The sequence below is a fragment of the Calonectris borealis genome, chromosome 1 (assembly GCF_964195595.1).
Source record: "Calonectris borealis chromosome 1, bCalBor7.hap1.2, whole genome shotgun sequence".
NCBI lineage: Eukaryota > Metazoa > Chordata > Aves > Procellariiformes > Procellariidae > Calonectris > Calonectris borealis.
The window spans coordinates 202,628,931-202,646,130 of NC_134312.1; the positions used below are offsets into that span (position 1 = coordinate 202,628,931).

The following is a 17,200-nucleotide window of genomic DNA, read 5'->3' on the forward strand; positions in this document are numbered from 1 at the left end:
CTTCTCAAAAAGGATTGTGGCAAATCATCCATCCAAATAAGGTAACAAATAATGTATATCCACTTGTTTACAGCAAACAATTTAAAAACAATGATCGCTTGCTTAAGGAAAAATATCACCCATGACTTGGAATTCCTTTTATATCACTTATGTGTCAATTATTAAAATCCAGTTACTAGATTGAAGCACTGCTCTAGCCAACAGGTTTTAACTGTAACAAACAGGTATCAGTTGTGATGCATGTGTTTGTGTGTCTCAAATGTTATTACATAAAAAGGATCAGAGGTGGACAGTACATTACTCTGTTGATCCAAAACATAAATGTGAAAGTGCTACTTCTAGTCCTAGTTGCATTTAAAAAAAACCAAAAAAAAAAACCCAAAAAAAACCCAACCCTAAAAAAACCAAACCCAAAACAAAACTAATAGCAGTTCCTCAGTGCATGAATATTTGAGTTTTTTTTCCTTGTGCAAGTACTGGTCATCTAAAAACCCAAACCTGTATTCTTCCTGGTGGGTGTAAATCAAATCTACTTTAAAAAGTTCACAATGGGCTCTTCATGAATGCAAGTTTCCCACAAAACAGCATGCTGTTAAAAGTGTGCAACATGAAGGGAATGCCATCATGCTAGCTGAATGAGATTGGCAAAATATAGTCCTCTGTAAGGTAAGGCAGGGATTTTAATACGTAACGAAAGTCAAAACAAGTCCTTCTGCAGCACAAACTGTTGCAGCTGTCTGTCCAAGCACCCTTCCATTTATGTTCTCAGCATCCTGCAGAGTCCTCAAATTATGCCATATATATGAAGGTGTTGATATCCGACTCATCTCTTCTGATATATTTGTGCTCTATAAGCCATTCAATTTGCTCTTTTATCATTTTCTTTTGTGGCAAGAACATGTTTTTCAATATTTCTACCAGTTCAGTCTGAAGCTGGGCATTAGTAATTTTCTTCCGCATTTTCATTATTTGGATGATAGCCTCCTGGTGGGGGACAAGAGGGAAAAAAAAAAAAATTTCTGATTTCATAAATACAACCAGGCATTAATCCTTCTGTTGGAAGTATGGCCAAGATGTTAAGTCAGGTGGTACAATTCACAATGTGCATGGCCTAGAATCTAATCTGACTGATAGAAGAGACCTGCAATTTGAAGGTAAGATGGGATTTTTGAGACTCCATTGTAGGTAATGATCTCTGACGCCCCAAAAAATTCAGGTTTTTTTTTAGAACTGTTAACTCCAAAGATTTAGCATGAGTACCTGACTGAAGGACAACCAACCACAAAGCAAGAAGCTGCAGTTTGTACATCGAAGGTGTACTCTTAAACTTTCCCTCTAAAGAGAAGGCCTCTCAAAAAGTCATACTGCTATTACTAAAGCGTGATCCCATCCCTGCGATTACTCTACTCTCTTCACACAGAGCAGTCAAAGAGATCTCAAGATCAACAATACTGTTTGATCGTATTGGTGGCTCAAGTCGGTCAACTTTACCATCTGCTGCCACCCACCACTACACAGTTATGCCTTCACCACTTGCTTAGTATCTGCTTTGTCCTCTTTAAAAACAATGACCTGGTACGTCAGAACAGGAGGCTGATAACTACAAGTGCACAAACACACGTGCAAAATCCTGTAATCACAACGGATCTAAGCCAAATAGCAAAAGTAAGTTCCAATGGGATTCAAAAGTATTCATTTCATACATCAACATCCAAATGTGGACAGCATGCAGTAGTGATAATACAACAAAAGAAATAGGGTAATTTTATATTCTTCTGGCGGTTTACTTGCCTGGGTTCGTAATATTCTTAGCTGGACTATTCCTTCATTTTCCTCTTCCCGCATTCTCTCTGTAGTAAGTTGCAATCGACCAATCAAATTTATCTTGCCCCTTTTCTGAACTTTAGCGTTTTTTCTGAAAAAGTTGTATTGTATGAAAATAAGCAAAAAATATGTTTTCAACTAAGGAATAACTGTTAAACTTAAATTACAGCAGCAAGGAGTACCATCACATATCAGTTATTTTATAGGCTATTAGCACTGCAGCAGTGAGATAGCTGGCTGACAAATCAAAACTCAATGCCAACGTCTCCGCACAATATACTAGCATTACAAAAAATCCATCAGCTGAAACTGACAGTGTCCAAAGTTGAAAAGTTACCAGCACTACTTTAAAGAATAAAATTTCAGAAAAATATATTTCAGTTCAATTATATAAAACTAGGGTTTAGAGGAAGTTTTTACAACAAAGTTCAGGAAATTGGACTAGTTCATTTTCCATCAAAATAAATATCTGTCTAGCATAAAAAAAGGACAAATAACAGCTATTGTAACAAAGAAAGCTGATGGCTTCAGTGGTCACCCACAAACTTTCTGTACAGCCTGTCTCTTCTGTCATGCCCTCTCACAACTTCCCAAAGCTCATGATCCTGATGACAGGAACAAACATCATGGCCCTGGGCAAGAAACGAAGCCCCAGGGAAGCAGATTCGTCACCTCCCTCTCTCTCCACAGATCCAAATGTCCAGCTGCTACTGAGAATGAGGCCCAGAATCTGAGGTTACTAGCAAGGAGCCAGTTCTAATCATAATCATTGATAACAGAGAGAGGCAAAACCCAAAGTAAAACGTGCTGATTGTAGTATATACCATTTAGATATTCTCTCTTTATACTATCTTATGCTCTGGAGGATTTCAAAGCACCAGTAAAAGAGCACTGCAATTCTCACTGAAATAGACACTCCTCTCTGATAAAAGCCACACCAAAAATCCCGGCTTTTGACAGCGTACCATATTATGAAGCAGTTTCACATCCTTTTTTAATTTATCACTCTGCTTTTGAAACTCTGTGTGTGCATAATAATCAATACAGCACTAGTGCTCAGCTTACATGCTGTTCTTCCTACATGAAACTTCATTGGCTCATTAGTAACAGGAAGATAGCAAAGCCTCCAATTTTGCACCTCATCCCTAGGTGTTTAAGAAATATAATTTCACAGAAATAGGAATCATAGAAACATTTGTCTGAAGGGGCCGCTGGAGGTCATCTAGTCCAACCACCTACTCGAAGCATGACTATTGCTAAAACTAAGCAAGGACAGGGCAGCAAAGCACATGTCTAGCTGAATCTTGAAAACTTTCAAGGATGAAGGTTAACTTAAAGTGAATTCCGTTAATTATAAAATAGTACATTGTTATTTTACTTTTCAAACATCATCTTACATTAAACTGAACTCCTGGTTCACCGAGAAGAGGGTTCCTTCTGTAAAGTCTTTGGGTGAATTGACTTGAGGTTCATACAATAAAACCTGACGTTTCAGCTTTGGAAATGCTACAAGAGACTACAGAGAAAAGGGGTGGGGGGGGAAGAATGAAAATAAAACACCAGATTTTCTCAATGAAAACAATTACTTTTTAAGAACATAGTTCACTGCTGTGCAGACTGTAGTGAGGGAACCATGTAGCCTTGTCTGAAGCTGCTAGAGGGCAACACGAAGACACTAATAAAACCAGAGAGGGGACACAGTTTACCAAATCTCCTTCTGAAATGGGTTAGAGTAAGTAAAATCATACAAAGAAGTAAAATGCATGAACTCACAGCTACAGAAGTGGTGTTAAGTCTGATTTACGTGATTTCTCTCTTTATTCTTGAGCTAATAATTAAAAATCTGATAAGTGCAAACACTGAAGTTATTTTTAAGCAACATGTAATTATCAGGTGCCACTGATTTCCTAGAATTAGACCAGTCCCACTCCAAAAACCACAATCTTAAGTGTGTGCTTTAGGCAGTGTATGGTCAAAAAGATATTGCTGTTTCCAAAAGCTTAAGTTAGATAACATGAGGTAGAGAGAATGTGTTAATGTAAAGGCTGTGTGTGCTCAACAGCAGTGCAAGGAGCCAGCATTACAACTGATTAATTAGCAAGAAAGGCGTTCACATTTCAGTTGCAAAGTGTTCTCTGACAGTACTTTAAAAATATTAATCCAGTATTTCAGAGTATAAAAATCAAGAAGAAATCTGTTTCAAGAGAAAGGGAAATACCCATAAAGTCCTCCTAAGTTCTGCATCAGGGAGTTCGGTTGCCAGTTTAAGATTTTCAAAGCTGATTTTCTCTCTGGGTCTTTGGTTCCACGCAAACAGCACAGCTAGCTGAAATGTTGTCACCTCCAAGTCATACTGGCCAACCTCGTTCTTAAATGTTATCTGTGAATAGAGTGACAATTTTACTTACAAGCCTTTCTGGATCACAAGCTTTCTTACTATTATGAATACACAGAAAGTACAGTCATTGAGATTGATACACCAAAAACTATACACTTACAATTCCATTGGACATGAGGTGGTGCCAGTGCAATTTTCTACCACTGTGATTCTTTTTATAAAATTCTTCGACTTCTGGGATGAGATCTTCTAATTCCGTGGGCAGCGAGACAAACACCTTTTCAGAACTTCGGGACCAGGCACCAGCATTTAAAATTTTAATATTCACAGAGTCAGCTGTAAGACAATATTGGATTATACGAATCTCCAGGTATAACAGATAGATAAACAATATGCCTTTTTTGTTTCTACTCGAAATACAATTATGGAGGACTGAATTTTCAGAAGGTAGCAGGGTGTCTACCTATTTAAACATTAAGGTACTCTATGCATCACTGGCTTTCTGCCAGCAACACTGATTGAAACCTCTGTTTTTTTGGCTTGCCTCTGCAGAGCTCCTTAAGCCCTGACGCAGCTTTATAGCTGATGCTTGTAAGCACTACTCAAGGGTTTTCAGCAACAACAGGTCTGGATGTTCCTCAGTCTCTCTCATCAGTGAAATTTAATCTCAGAAATGTGATTTGGGCTCTTCATAGCGTGCATCCAGCTCTCCTGTTGGCAGGTGAAGGAGAAGCACAGCATGAAGCACTCATGAAGAATGAGGGCATAAAAGAAGGGGGTAGTTCAGGCATTCACCTGATTGATACTAATTCAAGCCCCTGCCTGGAATTTAACTACAAGAGTAGGGAGTCTGTATCTACAAGATTGCTTATGATGAAAACCCACAATAACTTACAGAATGATAAAGCTCCAGTGTCAACTGTAAGAGAAAGTAGAGTCTACAGACACTTCCAATCTAGCGGTAACAATGCCCTGAAGGCTACGTTCAACCTGCAGCTGATATAATTTTTAACTCAAGATTCAACAGAATTATTTTTCACTAAGAGAAATGAAAAATAGCAAATAATTTGAAAACAATACCTGGTAAAGCAAGTTTATTATTTTTGTGCATTTCTTTGAAGGCCTGGTTCAAGTCTTCAGACACTTTGATATCCTGGAACATTCTAGCCAGCTTGTTTACATAGTCTGCTGGCATTCCTACTTCCTGTATAAACAGACACAACACTAAACCATGACACAGATAACTATGAACAAAAAGCTTTATTTTTAAAATAATAAACTCAAAAAAATGAAGAGCACAGGTATCATCACTTTACAATAACAGTTAATCCGCAATGCAATATAAAGGTTTTTTGCATGGATCATAAATAGTTATCCCTTAAGGGCATATGATGATTCTTTTAAAGAAATCCAGGTGCTGAAGAACACATGCATGCATTAAGGAATCAATGAGTTCTGAGATTTGAAGGATGTTTAAGGCATGCAAATAATATTCCAATCTACATAAAATTTCACAATTAGAACACATGTCAAATTATTTACATACCTAAACAACTAGTACACTGCATTTTGCTCATTTGCATATGGAATATATGAAGCCTTCAGATAATCATATGTGAAATATTTTACAATCTATCACTGCCACTATTAGGATCAACATTTCTCTTAGAAAAGAGCTAAACTGTTTTATTTGCACAAAGTATTGCAATAAAATTGAAGTATAAGATGTCCTGAGTGGCCTGCAATTTAAGATAGAACTCACCTAAGCAAGAAGGATATCTAAATTTAAGAGTGGGAATACATACCACAAGCAAGAGGCATAACCAAACAAAGAAAGATGTCAGGCTACTTACTCTGAGCCATTCCACCATATTCTCCTCAATTTCACTATCAGCTGATATATCTAATATCAGGCGTCTTGTTAAGTGAGCTTTGTGGTATCGCATGAAAACATCTTTATTCTGTACGTATTTAAGTACCAAAAGCTGTCAAAAAAGTAGATTTTAATATTTTTATTTGCATTGTCAATCAGACAAGTCTTTGAATGCTGATCTAATGCCACTCTAGACTATGAGGTAGAAAAAGGCTACTTTACATTGCCTTAAGAGCAACCATGTTAATACTATCACAGGCATCAGCTATGAATCTTTCATAATATTGCACCTTCAATTTCTTTGTCAACCATCAAGAATCTTCTCTTAAATCAGAAAAGACATTGACACCGGTATGTAAAAGTCTCCTGTATTATTTTCTAGACTAACATTAGTTACTGTAATACATTATAGTCTGATATAGGCATTAATTTGCATACTAATTTTGTGAACTGACACAGACATGAAACACTGCATGGTTTACAAGATTTAAACACACACACACTTGACATAATAAACTCTTTTCTCTATTATTACACCTTGCATAACTGTTTTTGAAGATCAAGGCCTCGACCCACATAAGGAAATAAAACAAACAAATTCATTCTTCAGAATAATCGAGAAGTAGAAAGCAAAAACATACCACTTCTTTAAGCTTTGCTTCAATTTCTTCAGAGGTTAGTTTTTTGCTTAGTGGTGTTTTTCTTAGCAACATGTCACAGTAATTAGCAAGAAGCTCAGGGCATTTGGATTCAGGCTGTGTTTTCAGTCCAACACTAAATAAAAGAAGAACAACGTATCTTCAAACCGTATAGAATCCTACTATTCTGGAGTAGTCACACAGTTAACAAGACAGACCACTCTTTCCTGATCCCCTTGGCAAGGATCCTGGTGGAGAATTCATACCCTTGTTAAACTAATAAAAAATTAGGGATAACTCACTTTTCTTCTTGAAAGAATAAATACTACCAAACATTTTCAGGCAGCTTCTACAGTTGATCATTCCAACTGCTTTTAATTTTAGAACTCTAACAATGAAAGATTACGTTCAAACTACAGTTTGAAACAACTAAATGTTGCATGGCAGTAAGTATTCCAGTAAGGAATTAACAACTGCTGCATGAAACATTTCACTCATCTTGTCAGTATGCTCTAATGAAAGTTTCAAGAACAGCCTCCTGCACTGCATTTCACAGACTGCAAAACCTGACACATCTGTCGCATAGTAACACATTAAAATTATTTTATAACAGGTATAAACAGCTTGGAATTAAAAGCAGATTAAAGTTGAACAAGAAGATGCTACAGTAGACAGACTGTGGTTCTCCAAAAGCATGCAAGCACAAGGTCGCGTTCCGAACCTGTGTCTAAACTGGTGAATAAAATAGTGCCAAGGACCAAACCCTATTTCTAGAGTCAGATGGCACCAAATTGATTGCTGGTCTCAAGGGCCCAAAACAAAGGCAGCGAGTAAGATAGCAGGTAACAAGCTGTGGGGATTCTCAGGAATCCAGTGTTCTTGCTCATTCTCTCACCTTCTCATCAACTAGTGCAGACAGTGCTAAAACTCTGTTCAGACAACTTGTCCTTTTTAATTCATGAAGCAGCTCGCAGGCTAGTCTCTTCTGCCCTCCTAAAGACCATTTGGAGTAAAAGCAGACCACTAGTCTTTTGGTTATTACAAGACAGAACCCTTACTTAATCAATGTGTTCCCAGGTATTTCTGAACAGGAGTCTTCAAGATCCTGACAGCAGTGAAAAATTGAACCAAATCCCATGTTCTCAGGCTGAATTTAATGGCACAAGTTAAGCAGGATGAAGTTTCATTTTACTTAAACCAGGCTGCATACGTAGACAACTTGAAAGAGCTTGGGAAGAAGAACACTGAACAGAAGACCATCGCCATCATGGTGGTTTCTAAGAAATCACTAGGCAGGTTTAGCTTTAGGAGTGAAACACAGTTTGAATGAGGTATTGATTGGGATGCTCCCAGGGGAAATGAAAACATTAGCAGAGACCTAGAAAACTCCTCTACCTTGCCTACATCTATACAAAGTATACAAAGCAGGGATCCAGTCTTTTGTGTAGGTGTTCCTCCAACAACATAAAACCAGCAAGGCTGTCCAGGCTTACCATTAGTCCAAAACCAAACAAACCAGAATGCTGAACAGATATTTATACCCATCCACCCCTAACTAGAAGTAATTGGAAAGGCAAGCTGGCAGCCCAGCTACATAAGCTTTGTTTCCATAGTAAATCAGACTACAAATTATATATAAACAATCCCAACCACCTAAATATATACAGATTCCTACTCAAGTAGCACATCACGTGTTAAATGTTAACGATCAATTAACTGACTGCTACCTTCTCTTGGCTGAGTTAGTAGAGTGGCTACTGTAAGCATGGTTTTTCTTCTTGAGTCACACAGGTCTGCTTAATCTACTGGAAATTGTTTAAACTAATCTGGTTAATCCTGCACTGAAACAAAAATGTAACACCCAGACAGGTCACACTCACAGCTGGCACAAGAGGAGGTGGTAAACAGCTTGTGGATGGTTACACCTTAATCAGCCACAGTTATTCCCATAAAGATTACTGCCTCAGTTTTCCCCAGGACTTTTACTGAAGTTGCGGCAGAGTTATACAACTCAGGTTTTTGGAATTAATAACGCAGGAAGGTATTATTAAATTCAGCTAACAAATTGACTCACTATTCTACTATAAAAGAATAGATCCCCAATTACTACAAATAAATTTGAGTTTAAACAAGCTGTTATTCACTGATCCACTGCCATGTGAAGAGTGTCCCACCAGAGGTTGATAAGCAATCTGAAATTCCATAATGCAAAGAACACAAAAAGATACTTTAAAAGAGAAGCTCAATCTTTAACAATTTAAAAACCTTGATTCATATAAATTCTATACGGCTTACCCCTTTTGCTTCAATGGCAATTCAAGTTTAAATATTGTAGCATCATTCACAACTGCTTTGTACGCCTGAAAAATTACAGATTATTAGTGCTTCACTCAATTTCTCTCTTTAACATATGAATCACAAAGGTTTATCTCTCTTTTTATATTACTGTAACATGAAATTAATCCAATTTTTTTTATTAGCCCAAAGTTTGCAGATTTGATTTTCAATATGAGAGTTCAAATCCTATGACTCAATCTCCCATTAACTGATGTTTTGCATTTTCCTCTTTTCCATTAACATACTACTTTCCTCTAAACAACAACTTAGGAAGGGATTGCATAGAGCAGGTTGCATATCTTCATGATACTACACCCAAATATGTAATACATTTAAACATAAGTATATTGCTGAATCAGACGTTAAGGTGCTTAACACAAAGATCATCTTCTGATGTGCTCTATAACATTAAAAAGCTGAACACAAATGCAACTTTATGCATGACTACAACACAAATTAAAAGCTAATCAGTTGGTAGTAAGTTTCATCAATATTTTAGTCTGCGTATTTACTAGAGTATGAGCAGCTTCTAGATTTAACAGTGAATGGGCACAAAGATTTCAGAGACGTCATAATATGAATTACAACAATTCTTAAACTGAAAACAACGGATCAACAGAAACACATACCTTATCTCTTGCAGTAAGAAATCTTGGATCATCTTGAAAAGCTTCTTTAACCAACTTACTAAATCGATTAAATAGCGTGAGCAATTGCTCTACGTATTTCTCAGAATCCTAAAGTTAAAGAGGCAAAAAATCAAATAAAAAACCAAGGCTCCACAGAATTCAGTGTGAGCTTTCATGTAATTCCCTAATCCGTAATAATGTAGTATCCTCAAGCCTGCATACTATGAATGAGCATTTTATCTTTATTCTCTACACTGAAGAGCTCTACAGCATGTAAGCCTCAACACAAGACTTTCAGGATAGTATTTCCAATATACAAACATATATACACACACACATATTAAAAAAAAAAAACTTTCAAATATTCTGTAATAAAAAAAAAAGTTTTCAAGGACCAATAAGAGGCACATCCTAATTGCTGCAGATACTCAGGCCTCCTAGACCCAGAGAAAAAGATGATAAAAAGCTGAAAAAGAACAGTGGGGGAAAAAAGTTTTAATTTCCACACTGAACAACCATTCTTAGATTGAAAGCAAATTTCAAATTTCACTAGGAAGTTAGAATTCTGAAAAAATTGATTATGCCTTTTTAATTAAGATTCTAACACAATCCTACCGTATAAATATCCCAGGCACTTAATTTCTAATCTTTTCTTTACTGCAAATTGGATTCACGTTTTAAAGCTACAACTGAAAACGTAAGGAATAAAAAATTATTCTAAAGACATTTAAAACTTTCAGTGGATCAAAATTTGATGTTTAAATATAAAATCTTCAAAATTATTTCCATTCACATGTATGTCCCACAACTAGGGAGTATTTAACTTCTGCAAGGTTGTTTTTTCGTTGTTATTTTATTAAAAAACAATACACTTACAGTAGTAATAGTTTCAGCAGCTGCTACCATATCTGCAAGTCCAGCACTAACAATATGTTCTTCCAAGTCTTTTAGCATAGGCTCTATGCCATTCGGAACTTTATCCATCAGTGAAAACATTAAATGCAACTCTGAAAGATACAAATACTGATAAAGCGCCACCAGTCAAAGACCTGTATAAAAAACAAATATACTGCATTTCTGCTAGGGATATCTCAATGGAATGCTGAATATGTAAAGAACAGATAATCCAGTTCATCACTTAAAAGGATAGATGTTTTGAATACTGTTCTAATTCTGGTCCCACAAGGAGATTCTTCTGAAGGCAAAAAGAGATATTTACTGCAACGTAATACTTGCTTATGTGTATAAAATCACAAGCTTGAATAAAACCCCCTAAAGTCAATGGCAATTTGGATTAAGTCCAGGTTCTCAGTACAACTGCCTTAAAATCCCTGGCAAAAATGGGATTCCAATTTCAGTTGGAAGCCTACAGGAGTTTATGCAGGAAGTTGTATGGATTCAAGATACTTTTTTTTTTTAAATTAAAGCCAAACAGAGCTGTCTTTGTGTATCTTCCAATATCATCTACAATGTTTTGTTTTAATTAAAAGCATGCCAAATTCTAAAGTAACCAAAGCTGACTAAGGTAAACAGTATTTTTTCCTTTCTGTCTTCCCAAAGAGTTTATTTAGTTTTTCTGAAAGTTACCACTTCAAAAACTTTAAGAACCGATATGTTTATTTGTCTACTTTTTGTGAAGGTATTTCAACACTGCTAAAAAAAAAAAAAAAAAGGGGGGGTACTGAAACATGAATAATCATCTCGACAAAGCTGTCCACAAAGGAACACCTGGATTAAGGCCACCAGATTGTTTTAAAGAGACCACAGAGGTTTGAACTAAACACAGCAAAGGACTCTGTTTAATGAAGTAGAACAAACTGATCATGGACTCTGATTCTTTTTTTGATAGAAAAAAAATTGATAGATGCACTTAGTTCCTCAATGCTAGATCTACTATGAAAGGGGACAAAAGCCAGAGGCCCTGTCTTTGTTTTCTTCTCTGCAATACGTCTGTCAGCAACACCAAGGTCCTGTCACCACTGAGGATGAAATATATGTTATCAACTTCTGTATCCTAACAACTGTTGCAGAACCAAATAGAAAAGCAATGCGCAGAGAAGAAAAAAGTCCTTTCAGAACATAACAATGCAAATTAAAGAATGGAAACTACGAACAACCTTCAACAAGAACTTGCAATGCTACTACAGACAACTCACAATGGGCTAAACGATGGGATTTCAGGAACCAGAAAAAAATGGAGTCAGAGGTATTCTCAGTGCAATTTAGATATACTGTAAGTGATGGAAGCACTGTTTTACATAGGGCAAGTCCAAAAAGCTCACTCAACTTTTACTGGATCTTTTCATTTTACTTTAAAACAGGGTGAGAGGGAGGAAGAGATGGCAGAAAAAAGGAAACAAAATTAAAGAGTTCTACAGCTGTTTCTGTAACCTAGTGATGGCATGAGTAATTCAAGAAAAAAAAATTACAGTGGTTTCTCCTAATAAACCTGGTAAAGGAAGACTTCAGGTGCATCCCTAAAACTGTAGGAACCCAAAAAAACCAGATTCTTCAAAGAGATTTCAAAGTAACCAAAACCAAAAGGAACATTTCACTGCAACTTCTCTCAAAACATGTTATGACACTGAAAGACAAAGAAATCCTTATTGTAGTTCTTGAGGCACTTAAACAAGTTCTGTTTTCATTTTATATTCACAAAAGCCAAGTTTACTTTTTATTTCTGTTATGAAGTATTTCAAGAATAAAATTTAGGCCTCCGATCCCCAATACAGTAAGCAAACAAAAACACATTAAGCCAATTCTGAAGAGCGTTTGCAAGTTATGACATCTTTGATAGTTTTTAGTTGGAAAACATTATGCCTTTCTTCCTTTGCACAGCATGTAAATATTAAGTACTTAATGTAATAGAGTATTTTACAGTAGTGCCCAGCTTATAGCCAAAAAACCCAGCCCTTTTTTGTCAGATACTGTTTAATAAAGATAACATAATGAAATTCTTTGGGGTGAATAATATCAGAAAGAGACATGCATAAGCGAAGTACAGCAGAGGATACTATCAGATGTATATATTACTATGTATAGCTCCAGTCTGAAAATAAATTTTTAATCATCTGCACCTGCATCCTTCATTAAAACATTTTAAACAGCATAGGTAAGTCTAGCAGGGGGGAGGGAAAAAAAAGATTTGAAAGAGATCTCGAGTTCTTATATATTAAATGGAAGTATTTTGCAACCAAGCAGTTATCACAGGACAGACGCAGCCACAAGGAAGGAGACTGTGTGAATACTTCAACAAGTTTCTAATGAAAGATGCTTTGGATGCTATAGATGGAACCCTTCTGAAGCTCTGCATTTAAATAAGCCTCCTGGATTCTCCCAAAGGCTGTAATATATACTCATAAGAAGTCTGGTGGCTTTCTAGATTTAGCTCTGGACTACTGCCAGAAATTATGCTGCTGAACTGCCAGTTCATCATGCAGATGAACAGATCAGTATGACATAGTTTCAAGGTCAAATATTTTCTGAAATGCCAGCTTTAGAAGTGAGTATTTTCTACACTGTTCTAAGTCATAAAACAGTTTTCACATTTGCATAGAAATGAAAACTTCATATAGACATTAGTAAATATTCCTTGGCTTCAGGATACTGAGACTTCAAAAAAAATAATTAACCTGTGATTTCAGCTTTTATTTTTTTCAAATTCCCTACTTGAATTATGACATTTTAATGACTTACCTACTTTGGTTTATCATACAGGACCAACACAAGGCTTCTGAATCACACTAACCTCTCAATTTATGTCAGCAGAATTAAAAAAAATTTTTGAAAACTTTAAAAAGGCACGCAGAGCTAACATTCGATACTCACGGTGACATACTGGCTATAAAACCAGATAAAAAACTTGCAGAGAATTTGTTCATTGGCCTATTGGTCCTGCACTAATAATCAGAATAAGAAAAATTTCTCCCTACTTTTCAGAAAAACAACTTTGTAAAGAGATGCTTCACTTTTTTCCAGGGGGAAGTGAGGGTGGAATGAAGGGGGAGTGTTTGTATCTGAACTATTCAAATAGAAAATAAGACACATGCAACCTTTACCAGAATTGGTCAACACAACGAAAATAAGTTGTAGGAAAAATAAAGAAAACAGAGCACAAAATATTCTTTTCTTTCAAGTAAGATGAGAGCTACCCAGTCATTCAAATTACGGTATTGTACATACAGATTTCGGAAGCAGTATTAAAAAATACTAACCAATGATGGTCATTTTGTGTGTGATAAAATTGCCCACATGCAGTAATATTTTATCTATGAAACACTGCCACCATCTATTAAGAACAGTAATTTGATATATCTACAAAGAAATCTATTTTTATGCAGTTGATGCTGAGTTCATCCTGCACTATTCTTGAAGCTTCACTTACTTTCTGTTTCATTTCGTTTGATCATGCCTTGGCATTCAGCTAAAATAGTCTCTTTAAAAGATGTCACCAGAGCATTGACGCAGCACTCCATTAGCTGAAATATATTAAACACAGAATTAGCTCATTTAGCCATCTGAACACCAAAGTCTGATCTGTCTCAAGTTTGCCATGACACAAAATCTAGCCTTTCTCAACAACTGTTGGTAATTAATTCATCCACTGATTCATAAAAGTTTGTGTAGTTTGAATAAAATCTGTACAGGAAACCATATTTCTTAAAAATGTGTAGGTTAGTAAACGTGGTAAACTCTCTTCCAAACCAGTAATGAGCTTAATGTTTCTGTCGCCTCTTTTCTCTCAAGGGAGCCATCACTTTTGGAACACCAACTACCCTACTTAGTTTCCAAGTATACATCTAAGAGCTAAGAATAGTTCTCATTCCAGCATACCCTATTTGGACCAGGCTGGTTGGCTTGAACAGGACAGTATGGCTAGATCTAGAACAGAAACTGCTTGTACGTGTCACGACCATCTCTCTTTTGTTATGGGTTTTGATACAGGTTACAATTTATAGCTGTGCAAAATGAGCAACTTACAACCTAACAAAAGACATAAAATACATTTTGATCCACTGCAGAAAATTCAGATTTAAAAGGCATTTATTTAAAATAATCTGTTTCCTGAAGTAATTTCAACACAGACAATTATGAACTATTCATTGGAGTTAAATCTTCCTCCAGAATCTGAACTGTGTAAAATACTGGTCAAGGGGGAGAAGGAAAAACCGAAAAAACCATCCTTTATATTAAATGGTCATATTTCAGCCTAAGAGGAAATCTAGAACAGTTTTAATGAAATTTCTATTGCTCATTTTAATTGCAATGAACAATAAGTCTTTCAGGTATTCTAAATGAGCACCGAGAAACCCTCCACCTACTAGATTGGCCAGCTTATTTTCAAACATCATTCTCATCATTAAGCATAGGAAAAAAAAAAAATCATACCTGACTAAAAATGGAAGAATAAAAATCAACTTGAGTAAAAACCTGCCCTTCAATCTGAACTTTTGATTTACATTTACTATTAAAACATCCATAGAAATTGTAAATTGCCAGACTGGAAAGTAATACAGATTTTTGCAAGAAAAAATATAATGGGATGATTAAAAACCATAAAATCAACAGTTTCATATCAACCTACTGCTACCAAATAACACACACAAAAATCAAACCTGCAATGTAGTAGTATTATATAAATATAAAATACATCAATTTTTCTACACATTATACTTACTGCTTCTACAGAGTTACATTCACGCCTTGTCTCTAAATATCGTAGTGCTCTTTTCTCTTCTTCTTTTAGTTTAGCATCTGCCTGTGCGAAAGTAGAACAGCAATCATTTTAAGTACTAACACTTTCAGAACAAAGTTACAACATAATTTTTACTTACATATTTCATATAATTCTGTACACCATTTTGTTGTAAATAAGAAGGAGCCTGTGTTCTATAAAATCTCTCTGTTGAATCCAAATAGGCCTTTTCAAAGTTATCCCGATATATCTGAAGCTTATCTTCAGGATTAGAACAAAGGTTAACTGCAAAAAGAAAGCCCAAACTTACTCTCAAGTCTTGGAAACTTATGTGGCTAATAATAAGCAAATCTCTCTCATTAAAGCGAGTCTTGTATTAAAAGGTTGCATTGAACAATTTGAAGTATCCTGTAAATGCACTCTGATCCCTAAAATTGTCCATCTTTGCTCCAAAAACAGTTAGATTAACTATAAGGAACTGGAAAGAACTGCGTACTCATCTCCAGCATTTTCGACATTCAAACATGGTAACCAGAAATACACGTACAACTGCAAAATTGGAAAGAAAAAAAAAAAAGAGAAAAAAAGAAAAAAAAAGCTCAGCATAATGCCTAATAAAGTGAAAACTTCTCCGCCTGACTGAGCAAACAGCTTTTCTTAGACACTGTTCTTCGAATTCCAATGTCTTCACTTTAGACATTTTTTTTTTGCATTGGGTTTTTTCTGTTTTACAAGAAAGGAGACAGTGAGCTTCCTGCTACTCAGCAGTGCTTTGCACTATTTGGAAAAAAGATTCCACCTTCCTCTCAACTGTTACAGAGAAATAAATAAAGTCCTTAAATGGAATATGCTTTAAAAAAAAATTAGAATTGGACATCTATAAAGCCATCTGAAAGAGTATTAGCCACAAGTTAAATTCAACAGGCTTGCAGAGCTTTGAAGAAGAGGCAGGCAATGGTGAAATGTCATAAGAAGTTTCAGACCCACCAATCTGTTTTGCAAAGAAGAAAAAGACTGGGAGTCTTAGATGCAGCATGTTCAGCATTTCTTCTTCAAACTGTCTGAACAATCAGAAACAGTATGGAAAGGAGCACAGACATAAGGTTATATCTGCAACCCTAAAAGGTCAAAAAGTAGTTTGCTCTTTGAAAACACTGATTTTGCAGTAACTGATAGGTAGCTAAATCACTTAGAAGTTAAAGATTTTAAACAGAACTTAATTGGTATCACATATCAACAACAACAACAAAATCAATATAAAATGCTGAGATAATAATTCCAACCCTACCACCGTAACTGTCAACTTTGTATGATGAAAATTCATTTATTAAAGTGAGGAGGCAACAGAGATTGGTCTGTGCAACACATACCATATGATTCTCGAACTCCAATAACAAGCTGAGAGTCGAAAGCTTCTCCTAGTCTTTCAGCATGAACTAGCTTCATTGCACTATCCTGAAGTCTATTTTTTATATTTGAAAATATGGATTCATTCCACGTATCTAGCATGAGCTGTGCATCAGGAAGAAAAAAAAAATATCCTGTCAGAAAGGTACACGCAGACCTAAGTTTGTGCAAAATACAAGAGATCAGAAACAGAAATCAAGCAACTTATAATTTTCAGGTTATATACAGCAGTTCAACTACCTTAGAACTTGACCTTGCTCTGAACTTGTTATAGAAATAATATTCAGCTTACATTCTAAGCTTACTTTATGTAACTGGACAGCTAGGGGAAGCAGTATTTCATTCAGGTATTAATTCCATAATTCTGTATTATTTCTGCAGTTCTCAGTAATCAGTCAAGTAACTTTTCCATGTGTCAGGAGTTGCAATATCAGGGGGTACTTTTGAGCCAAACATCTA

General features: G+C 35.8%; 1 protein-coding gene across 7 annotated transcripts in view; it reads right to left on the reverse strand.

Moving 5' to 3' along the window:
* The window catches only part of CUL5 (cullin 5), a 33,762-nt gene that overhangs the window by 2,705 nt on the left and 13,857 nt on the right, over positions 1 to 17,200 (reverse strand). For 3 of the 7 annotated variants that reach the window (XM_075140041.1, XM_075140042.1, XM_075140040.1), the window contains exons 5-19: positions 16,705 to 16,846; positions 15,474 to 15,619; positions 15,317 to 15,397; positions 14,024 to 14,117; positions 10,516 to 10,646; positions 9,640 to 9,747; positions 8,969 to 9,033; positions 6,677 to 6,809; positions 6,016 to 6,147; positions 5,243 to 5,366; positions 4,323 to 4,498; positions 4,043 to 4,204; positions 3,222 to 3,340; positions 1,792 to 1,915; positions 1 to 984 (exon numbers count right to left, since the gene is read on the reverse strand). In XM_075140041.1, the coding sequence (XP_074996142.1) occupies positions 790 to 984; positions 1,792 to 1,915; positions 3,222 to 3,340; positions 4,043 to 4,204; positions 4,323 to 4,498; positions 5,243 to 5,366; positions 6,016 to 6,147; positions 6,677 to 6,809; positions 8,969 to 9,033; positions 9,640 to 9,747; positions 10,516 to 10,646; positions 14,024 to 14,117; positions 15,317 to 15,397; positions 15,474 to 15,619; positions 16,705 to 16,846 (1,932 nt within the window). In that variant the 3' untranslated portion in view covers positions 1 to 789. The remainder of the gene's footprint in view (positions 985 to 1,791; positions 1,916 to 3,221; positions 3,341 to 4,042; positions 4,205 to 4,322; positions 4,499 to 5,242; positions 5,367 to 6,015; positions 6,148 to 6,676; positions 6,810 to 8,968; positions 9,034 to 9,639; positions 9,748 to 10,515; positions 10,647 to 14,023; positions 14,118 to 15,316; positions 15,398 to 15,473; positions 15,620 to 16,704; positions 16,847 to 17,200) is intronic. The other 4 variants (XM_075140046.1, XM_075140043.1, XM_075140044.1 and 1 more) reach the window with 4 other exon arrangements.